The sequence below is a fragment of the Prionailurus bengalensis genome, chromosome A3 (assembly GCF_016509475.1).
Source record: "Prionailurus bengalensis isolate Pbe53 chromosome A3, Fcat_Pben_1.1_paternal_pri, whole genome shotgun sequence".
NCBI classification, from domain to species: domain Eukaryota; kingdom Metazoa; phylum Chordata; class Mammalia; order Carnivora; family Felidae; genus Prionailurus; species Prionailurus bengalensis.
In genome coordinates, this window is record NC_057354.1 from 21,631,161 (window position 1) to 21,644,257 (window position 13,097).

A 13,097-nucleotide genomic window follows, 5' to 3' on the forward strand; every position below is an offset into this window, starting at 1 on the left:
TATTGCTAGATTCCCTAGTCTGCTTATAAAACAAATGCACTGCACCTGTAACTATACATCACTACAAGCAGGGGAAAGGAAGGATCAGAGATTTGGCAAACTCTTCACGGCAAAGCTTCTTGACAGTCGTGCCTCCAACCTTTGGGGTGGACGGTAGCCAGGAAAGTCAATGACTCCAGAGTGAGTCCTTCAGTGGAGGCCTGCACTGAACTTGAACAAACCCAGCTCCGAAAAGAGAAGCGGCTCTCATGACACAATGCTGTCGGGAGGGACAAGATTCTTCTGAAAACTTCCAGAAGTACACATGATTTTCATAACTTCTTGGGTGTAAAGAGACAGCTAAGAATGGAGAACCAACAGGGGCATGAATACATGAAGTGGGAGACTTTGTATTCTTTCCAAATATGAATCTAATTGGACTCCACTCGCCACTGTTCTGAATTGTGCTCAACAGGAGAGGACGGAGAGGAGATTCAGAGTCAGTGGTTCTTTCTTGAGGCTGCGGGACTGGGATGAAGGAGGGACAGAACCAGGGGCCACAAGTTATTTCCACCATGGTTATTTCCAACCATGACTTGCCCTCTCTCTTCTTTCTGCTGGTAGAGATGGGAATTTGGGGCACGACACCTGTCCTAGTCAGTTGAAAACAGGTCACCAGCAGAGGGCAGGGGGCCAAGCCCCCTGTGACGTTGGGCAGCAACGAGAGGTCTGGCAAGCTCTGAATATGGGACTTCAGTTCCTTGCGGACCTGGGTTACCCGAGCGAGCTTCTGTTTATATTCCTAAGGAGACAAAGAGAAGACAACGTGGTTAAGTCTGTGTGTGCTGAGGGTGGTCAGGCTTCAGGAGCCAAGACAGATACTCTCAGCTTCCTGCTCTAGTTCTCTTCACCAGACAGCCCCTCCCCACTTCAGCCAGGTTCGCAAAAGGAAGAATCCTTTACATAAAAAAGGAAAGTAGAGTTCAACACTGGCAATAGTGAATTAAATCGTATTTAACGTAGCACTTGAGATTTAGAAGTAAAAGCATGACATTTATGTTAGCATTGCCTTTTATTGGTGCTTTTCTATTTCAAAATACCTTATAAAATAAAAGACAGATGCTCAGGCTTTACAGTTATTTTGAGGGTGCCACCTAGACATGCCTAGAAAAATCACTATAAAGCTCCACTTTGTATTAAACTGAGAGAGCCATCCAGATCTATCACCTATGACAAACAAGCACCACAGAAGCTCAAAACACCCACGTCCGTGCCCAGGGCTTCCTCATCCCACACCCAAGTAACCGCAGCAAATCCCCGATGAGTCCTTCCGGTAGTCTCCCCTAAACACGCCAGACTTCTCTTCCGAAAGCCCAGCTTTCATCCAGTCACCTCCTTGAGAGAGTGAAGCACGGCACCGTGCTAGCTCCACGGCTGCTCAGAGCTCAAGGTCTTTTAAAATTAGTGCCTGCCCAAAAGTATCTCCCCCAACTTCTCAACAACCCCCACCCCCACCCCACAATGCACAGGCCGCTGCCTGCACGGGCCATTTGTTCAGGAGTCTGCTCCAGCTTCGAGGGGTATCTTCCTTCTCCTGCTCCCAGTGAAATTCTGCCTCCACTTCCCTGCCTACCAACTGAGCTCTGCCTCTTTTAGGAAAACGCTTTCTCTTCATCCAGAAGACCGGTCCCCACCTCCACCCGTTCTGGAGCCCTCCTGTGCACCGAGGTGCATCCGAGCTCCTAACAGGCTGCTCTGAGGTGCTCTTCTCATACATGTTAGACTTCTATGTTCCTCTGAAATATGACTTCCCTAATGACAGGAACTTGGTGTACTAGTTTCTTTCCTCCCAACAAAAAGCACCTTTGGTGAATCTGTATGGAATAACAACCCTGGGCCATCTGAGGTCTGTTTATGGCCCCTCTTGGGCCTCCTAGCCTCTAGCTAGCTGTGTACCCTCCTCAGTATTTCTGCAAAGACGGGAAGTTCCTGAGGATGGATCCCTGCTGACTAAAGCCTCTCCTGCAGGAATGCAAAAGAAAGCACTGGGCTCCGAGGCAAGGACCTGAGTTAGTTTTGGCTCTGACTCCAACCTGCTATGTGACTGTGGACATGGTCCCTCTCTTCCTTCGTCCTCACCTTCCTTATCTGAAAATGAAGGAACTGGCCTATTCGTAAGACTGGTCTTCAAATTCTAGATTCTTTCCTACCAGATACCTTAGACACACTTAGAGAGGCAGAGAGTTTGAGGGCATATGCTCGAGGACTCCTGGGAAGAGTGGTAAGACAAGAAACAGGTTAAATGAAGAACAATTAGCTCAAGTTATAAAGACAAAGTCCAAGAAAAGAGTGGGAGAAGGGATGTGGAAACGTGGGCAGGGAGGCTCTGTGCCCACATTAGTGCAGGCAGTTGCGGCTTCTGCCCAAAAGAACTGCTCACACAAGCCATCGGATGAAGACACAGGGAAGAAAGTAAGCTTTCCTGGCATCCCACTTATTTTCTTTGTAGACTTAACACAACTAAACTAACGACTTATGTAAATTGTTAATAATGACTCCCCCATCACACTAGTGAGCTTCAGGAGGCTAAGACCGGACCCATCTGCTTTACCCATTATCCACCATGACCAACAGTGCCCTGTGAACAGCAGGTGTCCAACAGCTGCCCAATAAATTAACAACATATAAAACATAACATTAGGTATAAGCATACCACATTAAGCTTTCATTCTTGAAACTGAAAACAAATTTCAGAGATGAGGATCTAAATTGTCAAGGTTCCCCACCCTTCCCCCTCTGCAAACATTTTTTTTCTTCGGTTTTATATACTTCAAGGGAAATTACTAGAGAAGACTAATTCTCTGTTACTGAACATGGATCCATTTAATTAGCTTCTCCTGAATTCTATGTACAAAAAGGGTATAAGAGCCCCTGAATAGTTGCCCCTTGCTCCCTGCCCAGATCCTCTGACCAAAGTAGACAGATGAAAGCCACTGTGACTTGGAGCCATTGCTCCTGGCACGTACCGAGCACTTCAACTCAAGGAATTCCTTAAAAACAGTCTGAAGATCACTGAGTCTCTAGTGAGTGGAGCTAGATTCAGAATCCAAAGCTCTGCACTCTTGGGTGACCCTCAGACTAATTTAGCAAGTCCATGTGAGTTTAAAAGGAGAGGTGGTTGATCTCATTAGACATCACCTTAAGTTCAAATAATCCTCTCCCAGGCAATCTTAAAAAAAACCCCAAAATCCCATTTGTTCCTATTTGGGGGTAAGGCCGGGGGGGGGGGGTGTTAGGGGGGGAGAGGGTATCTCATCATGTTTAGGCTGTGATTACATTTTAAATACAATCAAATAAACTTCATTTTAATTAAAGGAAATATGTTTCCCCATTAAAGTCCTCTCTTCAGGCCACTCTGAAAGCTTATGGATCCTATACACACCTCCTCATGCCATTGGGTTACTCATTCCATAGGGATTTCTACTTTAAGAGCAGGTGCATGAGCCTAGGAGGAGGGCATCACTACAGAAAGGATGAAAGTGGGACTGTCCCTGAAAAAGATGAAGAAGTACAGAGTTTACATTAGCACCCAAAACAATGAAATACTACTTAGGTATAAATCTGTAAGATCCACATGAGGAAAACTATAAAACTCTGAAACAAAGAAGAGCTAAATAAATGGGGAGATATTCCATGTTCATGAATAGGAAAGCTCAATACTGTGAAGATGTCAGTTCTTCCCAACTTGATCTACAGATTGAATGCAGTCCCAATCAAAAGCACAGCAAGTTATTTTGTGAATATAGACAAAGTGATTCTAAAGTTTATATGGAGAGGCAAAAGACTTCAAATAACCAACACAATATTGAAAGAGAACAAATTCAGACATTATTCGACCCTAAGACTTTCGATAAAGCCACAGTAATCAAGACAATGTGATACTGTAGCCGAAAAAATAGACAAAACAGATCAATGCAACAGAACACAGTCCAGAAACAGACCCACATAAATAAGCCAACTGACCTTTGATAAAGGAGCAAAGGCAATACAATGGAGAAAAAATAGTACTTTCAGCAAAAAAGTTGAAACAACTGGACACCCACATGCAAAACAAACAAACAAACAAACAAACAAACAAACAAATCCAGACACAGATCTTACTACACCCTTTACAAAAATTAACTCAAATGAATCACAGACTAAATGGAAAACACAAAACTATAAAATTCCTAGAAGATAGCAAAAGTAAACCTAGATGATCTTTGGGTTGGTGATGACTTTTAGGATACAATACCAAAGGGTATTATATACATACCTATATATATATAACATATAATCTACCAAAGGCACAATACCATGAATGAACCCATAAGGTGGATTTCATTAAAATGAAAAATTATCTGCTCTGCAAAAGCCACTGTCAACAAAATGAAAAGACAAGATACAGGCTGGGAGAGAATGTTTGCGAAAGACAACATTTGTTATCAGAGAAATGCAAATTACAACCAGATGCCTCCATACATCAATTAGAATGACCAAAATCCAGAACGCTGACACCACCAAAAGCTGACAAGGATGTGGCGCAAGGGGAACTCTCATACATTCTGGTGGGAATGCAAAATGGTACAACTATTCTGGAAGGCAATTTGGTGGTTTCTTACAAAGCTAAACATACTTTTACCATACATTCCAGCAATCATGCTCATTGGTAGTTATCCAAAGGAGTTGAAAACGCCACACAAAAAGCTGCACATGAATGTTTATAGCAGCATTATTCATAATTGCCAAAACTTGGAAGCAACTAAGGAGTCCTTCAGGTAAATGGATAAATGAACTTTGCTTCAACCAGACAATTATGTAGCATTAAAAAGAAGGGAGATATCGAGTCATGAAAAGACATGGGAGAAATGTTAAACGTATATTACTAAGTGAGAGGAGTCAAGCTGAGAAGGCCACATACTGTATGAGCCCAACTATGACATTCTGAAAAAGGCAAAACTATGGAGACAGGGGTTGGGGGGATGAACAGAGCACAGAGGATTTTTAGGGTAGTGAAAACACCAGAATGCTGGACACACGTCGTTATACATCTGTCCAGACCTACAGAACATACAACACCAAAAGTGAGCCCTCAGGTATGGTACGGACACTGAGCAATGAGGATATGTCAGTGTGGGGTCATCACCGATAACAGATGCACCACACTGTTGGCAGTGAAGGGAAGGCATGCAAGGGGTATATGGCAAATCTCTGTACCTTCCTCTTATTTTGCTGTGACACGAAGAAATAAGCCAAGCGGTTTAAATGCATTGGCAAGGGTGACAAAAGTATATACTCTGAATATCCAAATACAGGTAAAGATTGCTTCGAAAATTGTTAAAACACGCATGTGGCTTAGCTGGGACAGCTGAATGACCTAGCTTAATGCTTTGAGGAGAAATGAGCAGGTAAGAATTCATGGCAAACTCTGGGGTGCCTGAAGCCTGCTTCAGATTCTGGGTCTCCCTCTCTCCCTGCCCCTCCCCCACTTGTGTTCTCTCTCAAAAATAAACGTACATTAAAAAAAATTAAAAAAAAAAATTCATGGCAAGCTCTGATTAGGTCAAACTGAATAGTAATACTAATTTTAGAGTCCCCTAAACAGATTCAGTAGTAACAGACTCTGACCTCCAACCCTTCCTTTTTTTTTTTTTTTTTTTTTCCCAGTAGATGTAGTGATCTATAAATGTCACTATGGACAAATAAAAACTTGAGATCGGATCCAAACTGAACTATGCCCACAATACAACTCCGGCTTCTCACTTGCCTTCCAGTTCTCCGGCTCCTATGCTCCCTTGGTCGGGTGATGGCATTTCCTCACTAGCTGTCTCTCCACGGTTTTTCTCTTTGGTTCTGGACAGGTAGAGGAGACAGATTACGAAACCCCAAGAATCTTTCTTCTCAATCTACCAGTCCACCTTCTAACAAAAGTTGGACCACAAGCTCTCCTGCTGCAAGGTCCCGAACCGTGTCCTCAGCAACTCCAGCCCGCAGAAGAGATCCAGCTTGTGGCGTTATCCCTAAAACCAACATCAATGCAATGACACCTGGTCAAAGTCTTCTGACCCACGTAAGTGTGCTGCATCCCACCACCTCCTCAGTACACCAAGTACTACTCAGCTAAAGAAACGATGTGGCAAAAGGTGGTCCTATGCTCCTTGTTTCCAATACCTTCCACCTGTGTGCAACAGATGACTAAGCCTTTACTCTGGCACTCACGCTACCCTGCCTGGAACAGGAACACGTGAGATCGGGACCTGCACAATTTACACCCGCAGGGGGGCACGGCCGCAGCGCTCCTGCTTTCGGCCTTCTGCCCCCCCACCCCCGCTTCTCTTGACCATAATTCACAGTGGCTCTTTTTCGTACTCTTGTCTTCAGATACTTGCCTTTCCCCCACTACCCATCTCAAGCAAGAGACAAGGCAAATCCAAATTGTCCTGCAGCAATTCCTCTCCTGCTCATGCATGATTCGTACTGGGGTCGTGGCGGAGGTGAGGGACGGAGCTGACCCATTCCGCCACAGGCGCTGACCGCAGCAGACCCTACTTCACCCATGAGAGGCTGCAGGGAGCCGGGAAAAAGGTGAGAGTTCTATCAGACTTGCTGCTGCTATCCTGTTTCAGGATCCTGGAGGAGGGGGTGCGGGGGGAGAGTGGGCACCTGCGATAAACTGCCTGGGTTTATTTGACTGCCAAGAAATGTTTAAAACGTAGAGGGTGAGGCCCAGTGTGCAGTTTGGAGATAATGCCTAGGATTTATGCTTCTGGCAAAGCTCTGGAATCTTGCCTCACGGGCTCTCTGAACTTGCAGCAGAAAATGTGTCCAACACCCTCTGGTTCCTGTGGATCCAGCTGACACCGTGTGAACACGGACCATTGTGGAGCACGAACACAACTGGCTGATTGGAGCAAGGCTTCCACATTCTTTGCCTTTTTTGGTTAGAGCAGGAGGCCAGACCTGACATGCTGCAGATGAGCTCTGAGATAAGAGGGTTAGAAACGATAGGGACTGACATTGTGGTGACCTTTCTACAAGAATTTCATCTTCAAAACAAACAAAATTATAAGCTTCTCCCCTGGCAAGTCCTATAAGAAATACTGATCAAAATGTAAACATTGTCCAATCTATTTTTTTCTGGCTAGGAAGTATATACATAAGAACAACTGTGTTAGAAATACCACCACAGGCAGGGGCTTGATTTGATGAGACAAAATTTCCAGTATTGAGACCCATGTTTTCCTTTATCTCGCCCTGTTGTGCTACAGGACATATGGTATATAAAAATCACCCACTGCTCGGCTACTCGCAATTAAGAGTCATAAAGGGTTATTACGCACAAAGCAGTTTATGAAGGGCCCTGTTTTAAAGGTGACCTACCATACTGAATTTAAGTCAAAGGACTGCTTAGCTGCATGAAGGCTGGCAGCCAAACAGAAAGGGGAAGCTGACCCTCGCCCTAAAACCATTTAACGCCCCTAATCGGCCGCCTCATCTTGCCACTAAAGCTCACAGGATCTACAGCCTCTACTTATGCCACAATTGATTCACTTCTCTTTCATTTTTTAGAGAAAACATACAAATCTCTGGGCTGAAAGTAAGAATGCCACTTTTGCCTTTTCTTCACGAATCTACCTGAGAACAAAAAAAGCCATCGCTGATCTGCACCTCTCTGCCCCAGCCAGCTCCATGGTCCCATGCGACTCAGTGGCAGCTGCGACATTTCAAAATGATACATCTTAGGATGTCACAGCAGGGCTGGAGCTGCTGAGTAAGATGCTGGGGAAGATACAAGAAAAGGAGGAAGTTGTGGCTCTGGCTCCGGCTCCAGCGCCCAGGACCCCCCGGCCCCATACTAAACCAATAATAAAGGTAAACACGAAGTATTTCCCAGAAGGCAAAATGACAAAAAGGCTATAATTAGAGGAACGTTCTCAGAGCGAGTCAACCGTCCACTGGAGGCGTTGAATGGGAAAGGGCTTCTTAGGCTTGGAATCGTACCATGAAGTCTTTTCAGGATTTTTGTTTCTCCCCAGCAGACCTTCTACACAAAAGGTTTAAGGCAGCTTCTGCTGCAGCAAAAACTCCCTTCTGACAGGGATTTGCAGAAGCGAGAGAAGAATAAAAAGTGTCGACACATCCATAATGAAATTAATAAAAAAATGAAACTAACAAAAAAATAAAGTCAATTTTAGGACTGGGCAAATTTTCAAAACTTGACGTAATTATAAAGCTAAATATTTATAATTTAACAGATGTCCATAAAATGCTTTAAAAAGAGATTTATTTAAAAAATGCACCTGGGCCCTCCAAAAATGCTTTACATTTATGCCAGGGGTCTCTCATTATACAAAACCAGGTAAATATATGGTGCTAAAGTACAAGAAGAACTATTTACTATTTATAATAAATGTGGTTTTTTTTTTTAAGTCAAATGTCAAAAATATAAGTTTGATGCAAGTAACAAAAGCCCCCACAAACTGGCTTCCTTAACCATTTTCGTGGAAAAGCAGGTTACTGATGTGCAAACATCAGAAATGCGGACCCTGGGGCGCCTGGGTGGCTCAGTCCGTTAAGCGTCTGACTCTGGGTTTTAGCTCAGGTCAGGAGCTCCTGGTTTGTGAGGTGGGGCCCCCCATCAAGCTCTGTGCTGACAGCGTGCAGCCTGCTTGGGATTCTTCTCCCTCTCTCCCTACCCCTCCCCTGCTCGCGCGCTCTCTCTCTCAAAAATAAATAAATACACCTAAAAAAAATTAAAACATTTTTAAAAAAGGAAATGCAGACCTTCGAATGGTTTCTCCTTCTGAGACAAATGCTGGTCCAGTCCAGCCTTCCCGGAGGGCAGCTGAGAAGCAAAGGGTAGAAAGGAAAAGGGCAGTCTCAACCGGAATAATCGTAGGCGGTTATTTGTCATGATTCTAAGTGCCAGAAGGTCTGCCTGGGGCAAGGCAGCCTGTGGGTTACTGCACTGCATCTGGATACAGTTTTCTCTACAAGAAATAAGAAGACCGATTCCTTTCCATAAGGAAAAAAAAAAATACATTTCCTGGCTCCTCCAAAAGGCTGAGAGGATATATCACGTCTCCCACCAGAGGGAGGCTGCTGTGATAGGAAAGCAAATACGCAGTCAGAAAATCCAAGTTCAAATGCTACTCTACCATTCGCCTATGGTGCACCCTATGACTTCACCTCTCTGGGCTCAGCATCCTTACATTGAAGACGAGAATGGAAATAATGCCTACACTGTGGGGAGGTACCAGATCTGAATAAGACCGGGCACTTGCTAAACTGTTCAAGGTGAATCAGCCGAGGAGGAAGAGAACTGCCACCACTCCCATGTTTATTATTTTATAAGCAGTCCTTAGAGTTCCTGATTTACATGTTAAGAAAAGGCATGACAGAATTGAAAAAAAGAGAAGTATTAACGGGATACAAAGATCCTTCTTCCCATAAGCCATCCGAGTATGTCCTGAAAATTTACCACATTCACTAAAGTTGGTTTGAGCAAATGAAAGAGCCTCTAACCTTCAAGACCATGGAAAAAAGTCAGACTTTTATAACTAGGTAGTACCACAGTCTAGTCCTATCAATCTAAAGGTCGAGAGAGGAAAAATTGGTCTACCCAGTAAAGCCTAGCTCTTATGGTAGTGTCGTCAATGTGAAAGGAGTCCGTCCTCCCCCCCCCCCCCCCCCCCCCCCCCGCCATCAAAGATCCAGTCTGTCCCAGCCTAGAGACGAACTGAGCTACAACCATAGCTGCCGCCTTAGATCAGGACGCTGTGTCAAGCATTAGCATAGGGTTGGGGATGAAAGAGTGACAATGCAGACAGGATTTTATGGTCTGGCCAGGGAAATGACCGAATCATCCATAAACAGAATGACAGACTATGTGGTGCTCTGAAGGAAAAAGATCAGGAGACAGGACAGTATATATGGGGTGGGGGAGAGGGGGGAAACCTGGGTTTATGGGGTGGAGATGGGGGTGGGGTCTCAGGAGAATGCTGTTTGACATGGAATATAAATGATGAACCATAATCAACGAGATAAGGGTAACCGGTGGGAAGAAAAGGGGACAGAGTGTTTTAGGCAAGGGGAACAGCACATGTAAAGCCGGAGACAAAAAAGGCCAGCACAGGGGCGCCTGGGTGGCGCAGTCGGTTAAGCGTCCGACTTCAGCCAGGTCACGATATCACGGTCCGTGAGTTCGAGCCCCACGTCGGGCTCTGGGCTGATGGCTCAGAGCCTGGAGCCTGTTTCCGATTCTGTGTCTCCCTCTCTCTCTGCTCCTCCCCCGTTCATGCTCTGTCTCTCTCTGTCCCAAAAATAAATAAACGTTGGGAAAAAAAAAAAAAAAAAAAAAAAGGCCAGCACAGACAAAACGCAATGGAACGTGACAAGAGACATGGCTGATGAGCTCAACAGGGGCAGGCCATGGGGTGGAGTGTGGGGCGTGCGGTGGGAACACACGAGAATTTGGGCTTATATTCCAGGAGCAAGGAGAAGCCATTAACATGCTCATACAGGGAAACGACCTGCCCAGGGCTGCATTTTGGAAAGTATCACAGGGCTGCCACGTGCAGAATGAATTCCAGGACACAAGAACAAATGCCGATGGGTCTGCGATGAGGCCACTATGGGGGAGCAGGTGAGAGGTGATGGCGGTCTGGGCTAAGGTGGTGGAAGTGGACACAGAGAGGAAGAGGAAGGGGACAGATTCAAAAAAACTGAGGACAGAAAAATCACAATGGCTTGCTGACTACTCCGACGGGGCAGCCAGGCAACAGGAGGCGTCTGGCAGAGGGGTGGCACAGGGCCTGAGGGAGACCGGGACAAAAGGAGGCTGAAGGAACCCACTGGGAGGTGGAACAAACAGGGAGTAACACTGGATGAACGCCGGTGTGTGGTTTTGATGAATGGCAATGGCATTCTCCAAGACAGGGAGAGAGAAGAGAAGGGAAGGAAAGGTTGGAAGAGGATGGTCTGTTTGGGCCACCTGGCGCTTGAGGTGTCTGTGGAAAGAAGATACATGGATCCGAAGCACGAGGAAGCATCTGGGCTAACGATCTAGATTGAAGCCATCAGCACACCGGTGGTAGCCGAAGCCTTTCTAAACGTGTCACGCAAGGACAGAACGAGAGAGAGGCTAAAGGAATACCAACATCTACAGGGCGGGGATGGAGTCAAGCTTCGTAAAGGACACACAAGTAAGTGTAGAGGGGCAGGGGTGGTGTACCGAAACCAGAGAAGAAGAACGCATACAGGGTAATTGACAGCATCGAGCGCCGTAGAGAGGGCCAAAAAGAAAGAAAAGGAAACAAGAGACGGGGGGCCAAGTATCTTTTGGCTTTTGAGACTGGACCAGTGGTGGCGGATTCTGAACACAGCCACTTCAGTTGACCGTACGATGCGCACGCCATGCTGCAGTGGGCTCAGAAGTAGAGGCAGCGAGGGAAAACAGGGTAGTTAGAAGGGGACGGTGGTAGTGGTGGCGGTGGAGGTGTGCGCTCGCGTGAATGTTTTGTTTCTGTGGTTTTTAATATTAGAGAGGCGAAGCGTGCCACCTGCCGAGAAGGACACCTTCAGCGACTCTCCTGGAGACCTCTTCCACAGAAAGTAAAAGAAAGTGCCGCTGAAGGCCCCGTGTGATAAGGAAAAGGCAGCCGCTAACAACTTCAGGTTAGACAAGTGTTAGAACCCGTTTGCCCCAGGTGAGGGGAACGGGGCTATTTTATAAATGGAAAAACCACACCGAAGAGAAAAGGCAAGGACCACTCACCTCAATGGAGAAAGCCAGAAAAAGCCTGGAATGGGGACCGCAGATCCTCATCAATGAATCGTAACTGAGGTAAATGATACCCGTAGGAATAACGCCTAGCAAGTCTACGCCTCACGGAATAGAAACACAGAGGGCAAAATAAAAGGACCCGGAAAACTACCAAATACATCACACCAGACATTTTGAAGAAAGACTGCACTGAGTCCATTAATCACTATCCAAACCCCAAGAATGCTCAGAAGGCTGCTGGTAAATTTTTGTGGAGTTTAAAACTGCAAAGTTGCTCTGCTTGAAGTTCTCCAAGTACCTAATGACTGGATTAAGCAAGACAGTTGTCCATCCTTTTTCCTGAATATAGAAGAACCTGAATAAAGAAGAGAACAAATGAGGAGGCAAAGTCACAATGATAGCTGGCTTCACCACTTCACGTGAAGTGCACCACACTCCCGGGAGCTCACGGACTTGCTTGCAAAGGTTTCATCCGGACTCCTATTCCGACCACGAACTTCTCTACTCTAATCATAGAAAAAGACTTTCTGGGGCGCCTGCATGGCTCAGTCGGTTGAGCGTCCGACTTCGGCTCAGGTCATGATCTCACGGTTCATGGGTTTGAGGCCCGCGTCGGGCTCTGTGCTGACAGCTCGGAGCCTGGATCCTGCTTCAGATACTGTCTCCCTCTCTGTGCCCCTCCCCCGCTCACACTCTCTCTAAAAAAAAAAAAATAATAAACATTAAAAAAAAAACCCAGACTTTAGAAAAAAACTTTCTAATTTTCAAGCCCTATATTTTATAGAGATAAAAACGAAAGTCAGAGAAGGAACTTCCAAGATTACAAAGTATGATACAATCCAGTTTTACTTTCTAAAAAATGACAACCTGAAGTGGGTGAAGGCCCACCTTAACAGTAGAACATTCATAAAGACTAAAACAGACCTCTGCTCAAAATGGCATGTATCCACCGGGTCAAACACTTAGACACTAGGGCTCAGATTTCTGTAATCTGAACCTGCTCTCAAAGTGATGGTCACTCAAGTCACTGTTATAAAAAAGTAGCTGCTATTTTCCCAGAGCAGTTTCAAATGTAAACCCAAACTTAAAGCCCAGAAGAGAGCCCCATTTGTCTAATTAAACTATTCAATGCTCTCACAATCCTTAACTCGTATACCCACGGATACATGGATTTTGTATCTTCTATCTCTAAAGCACCAGACAGCCTAAGAGCATTGCAAAGAGCAAGAACCCCTGAGGCAGGCGTGCATGCTGGTGGCAAAGACCTTGAAATGCATATACACTTCAACATACC

At 45.5% G+C, this 13,097-nt stretch overlaps 1 protein-coding gene across 1 annotated transcript in view; it reads right to left on the bottom strand.

The window, feature by feature from the left end:
• Positions 1–524: 524 nt before the first annotated feature.
• The window catches only part of RPRD1B (regulation of nuclear pre-mRNA domain containing 1B), a 49,447-nt gene continuing 36,874 nt past the window's right edge, over positions 525–13,097 (bottom strand). Inside the window, 2 exon segments of the mRNA XM_043602399.1 lie at positions 525–670; positions 673–781. Of these exon segments, the coding sequence (XP_043458334.1) occupies positions 633–670; positions 673–781 (147 nt within the window). The 3' untranslated portion in view covers positions 525–632.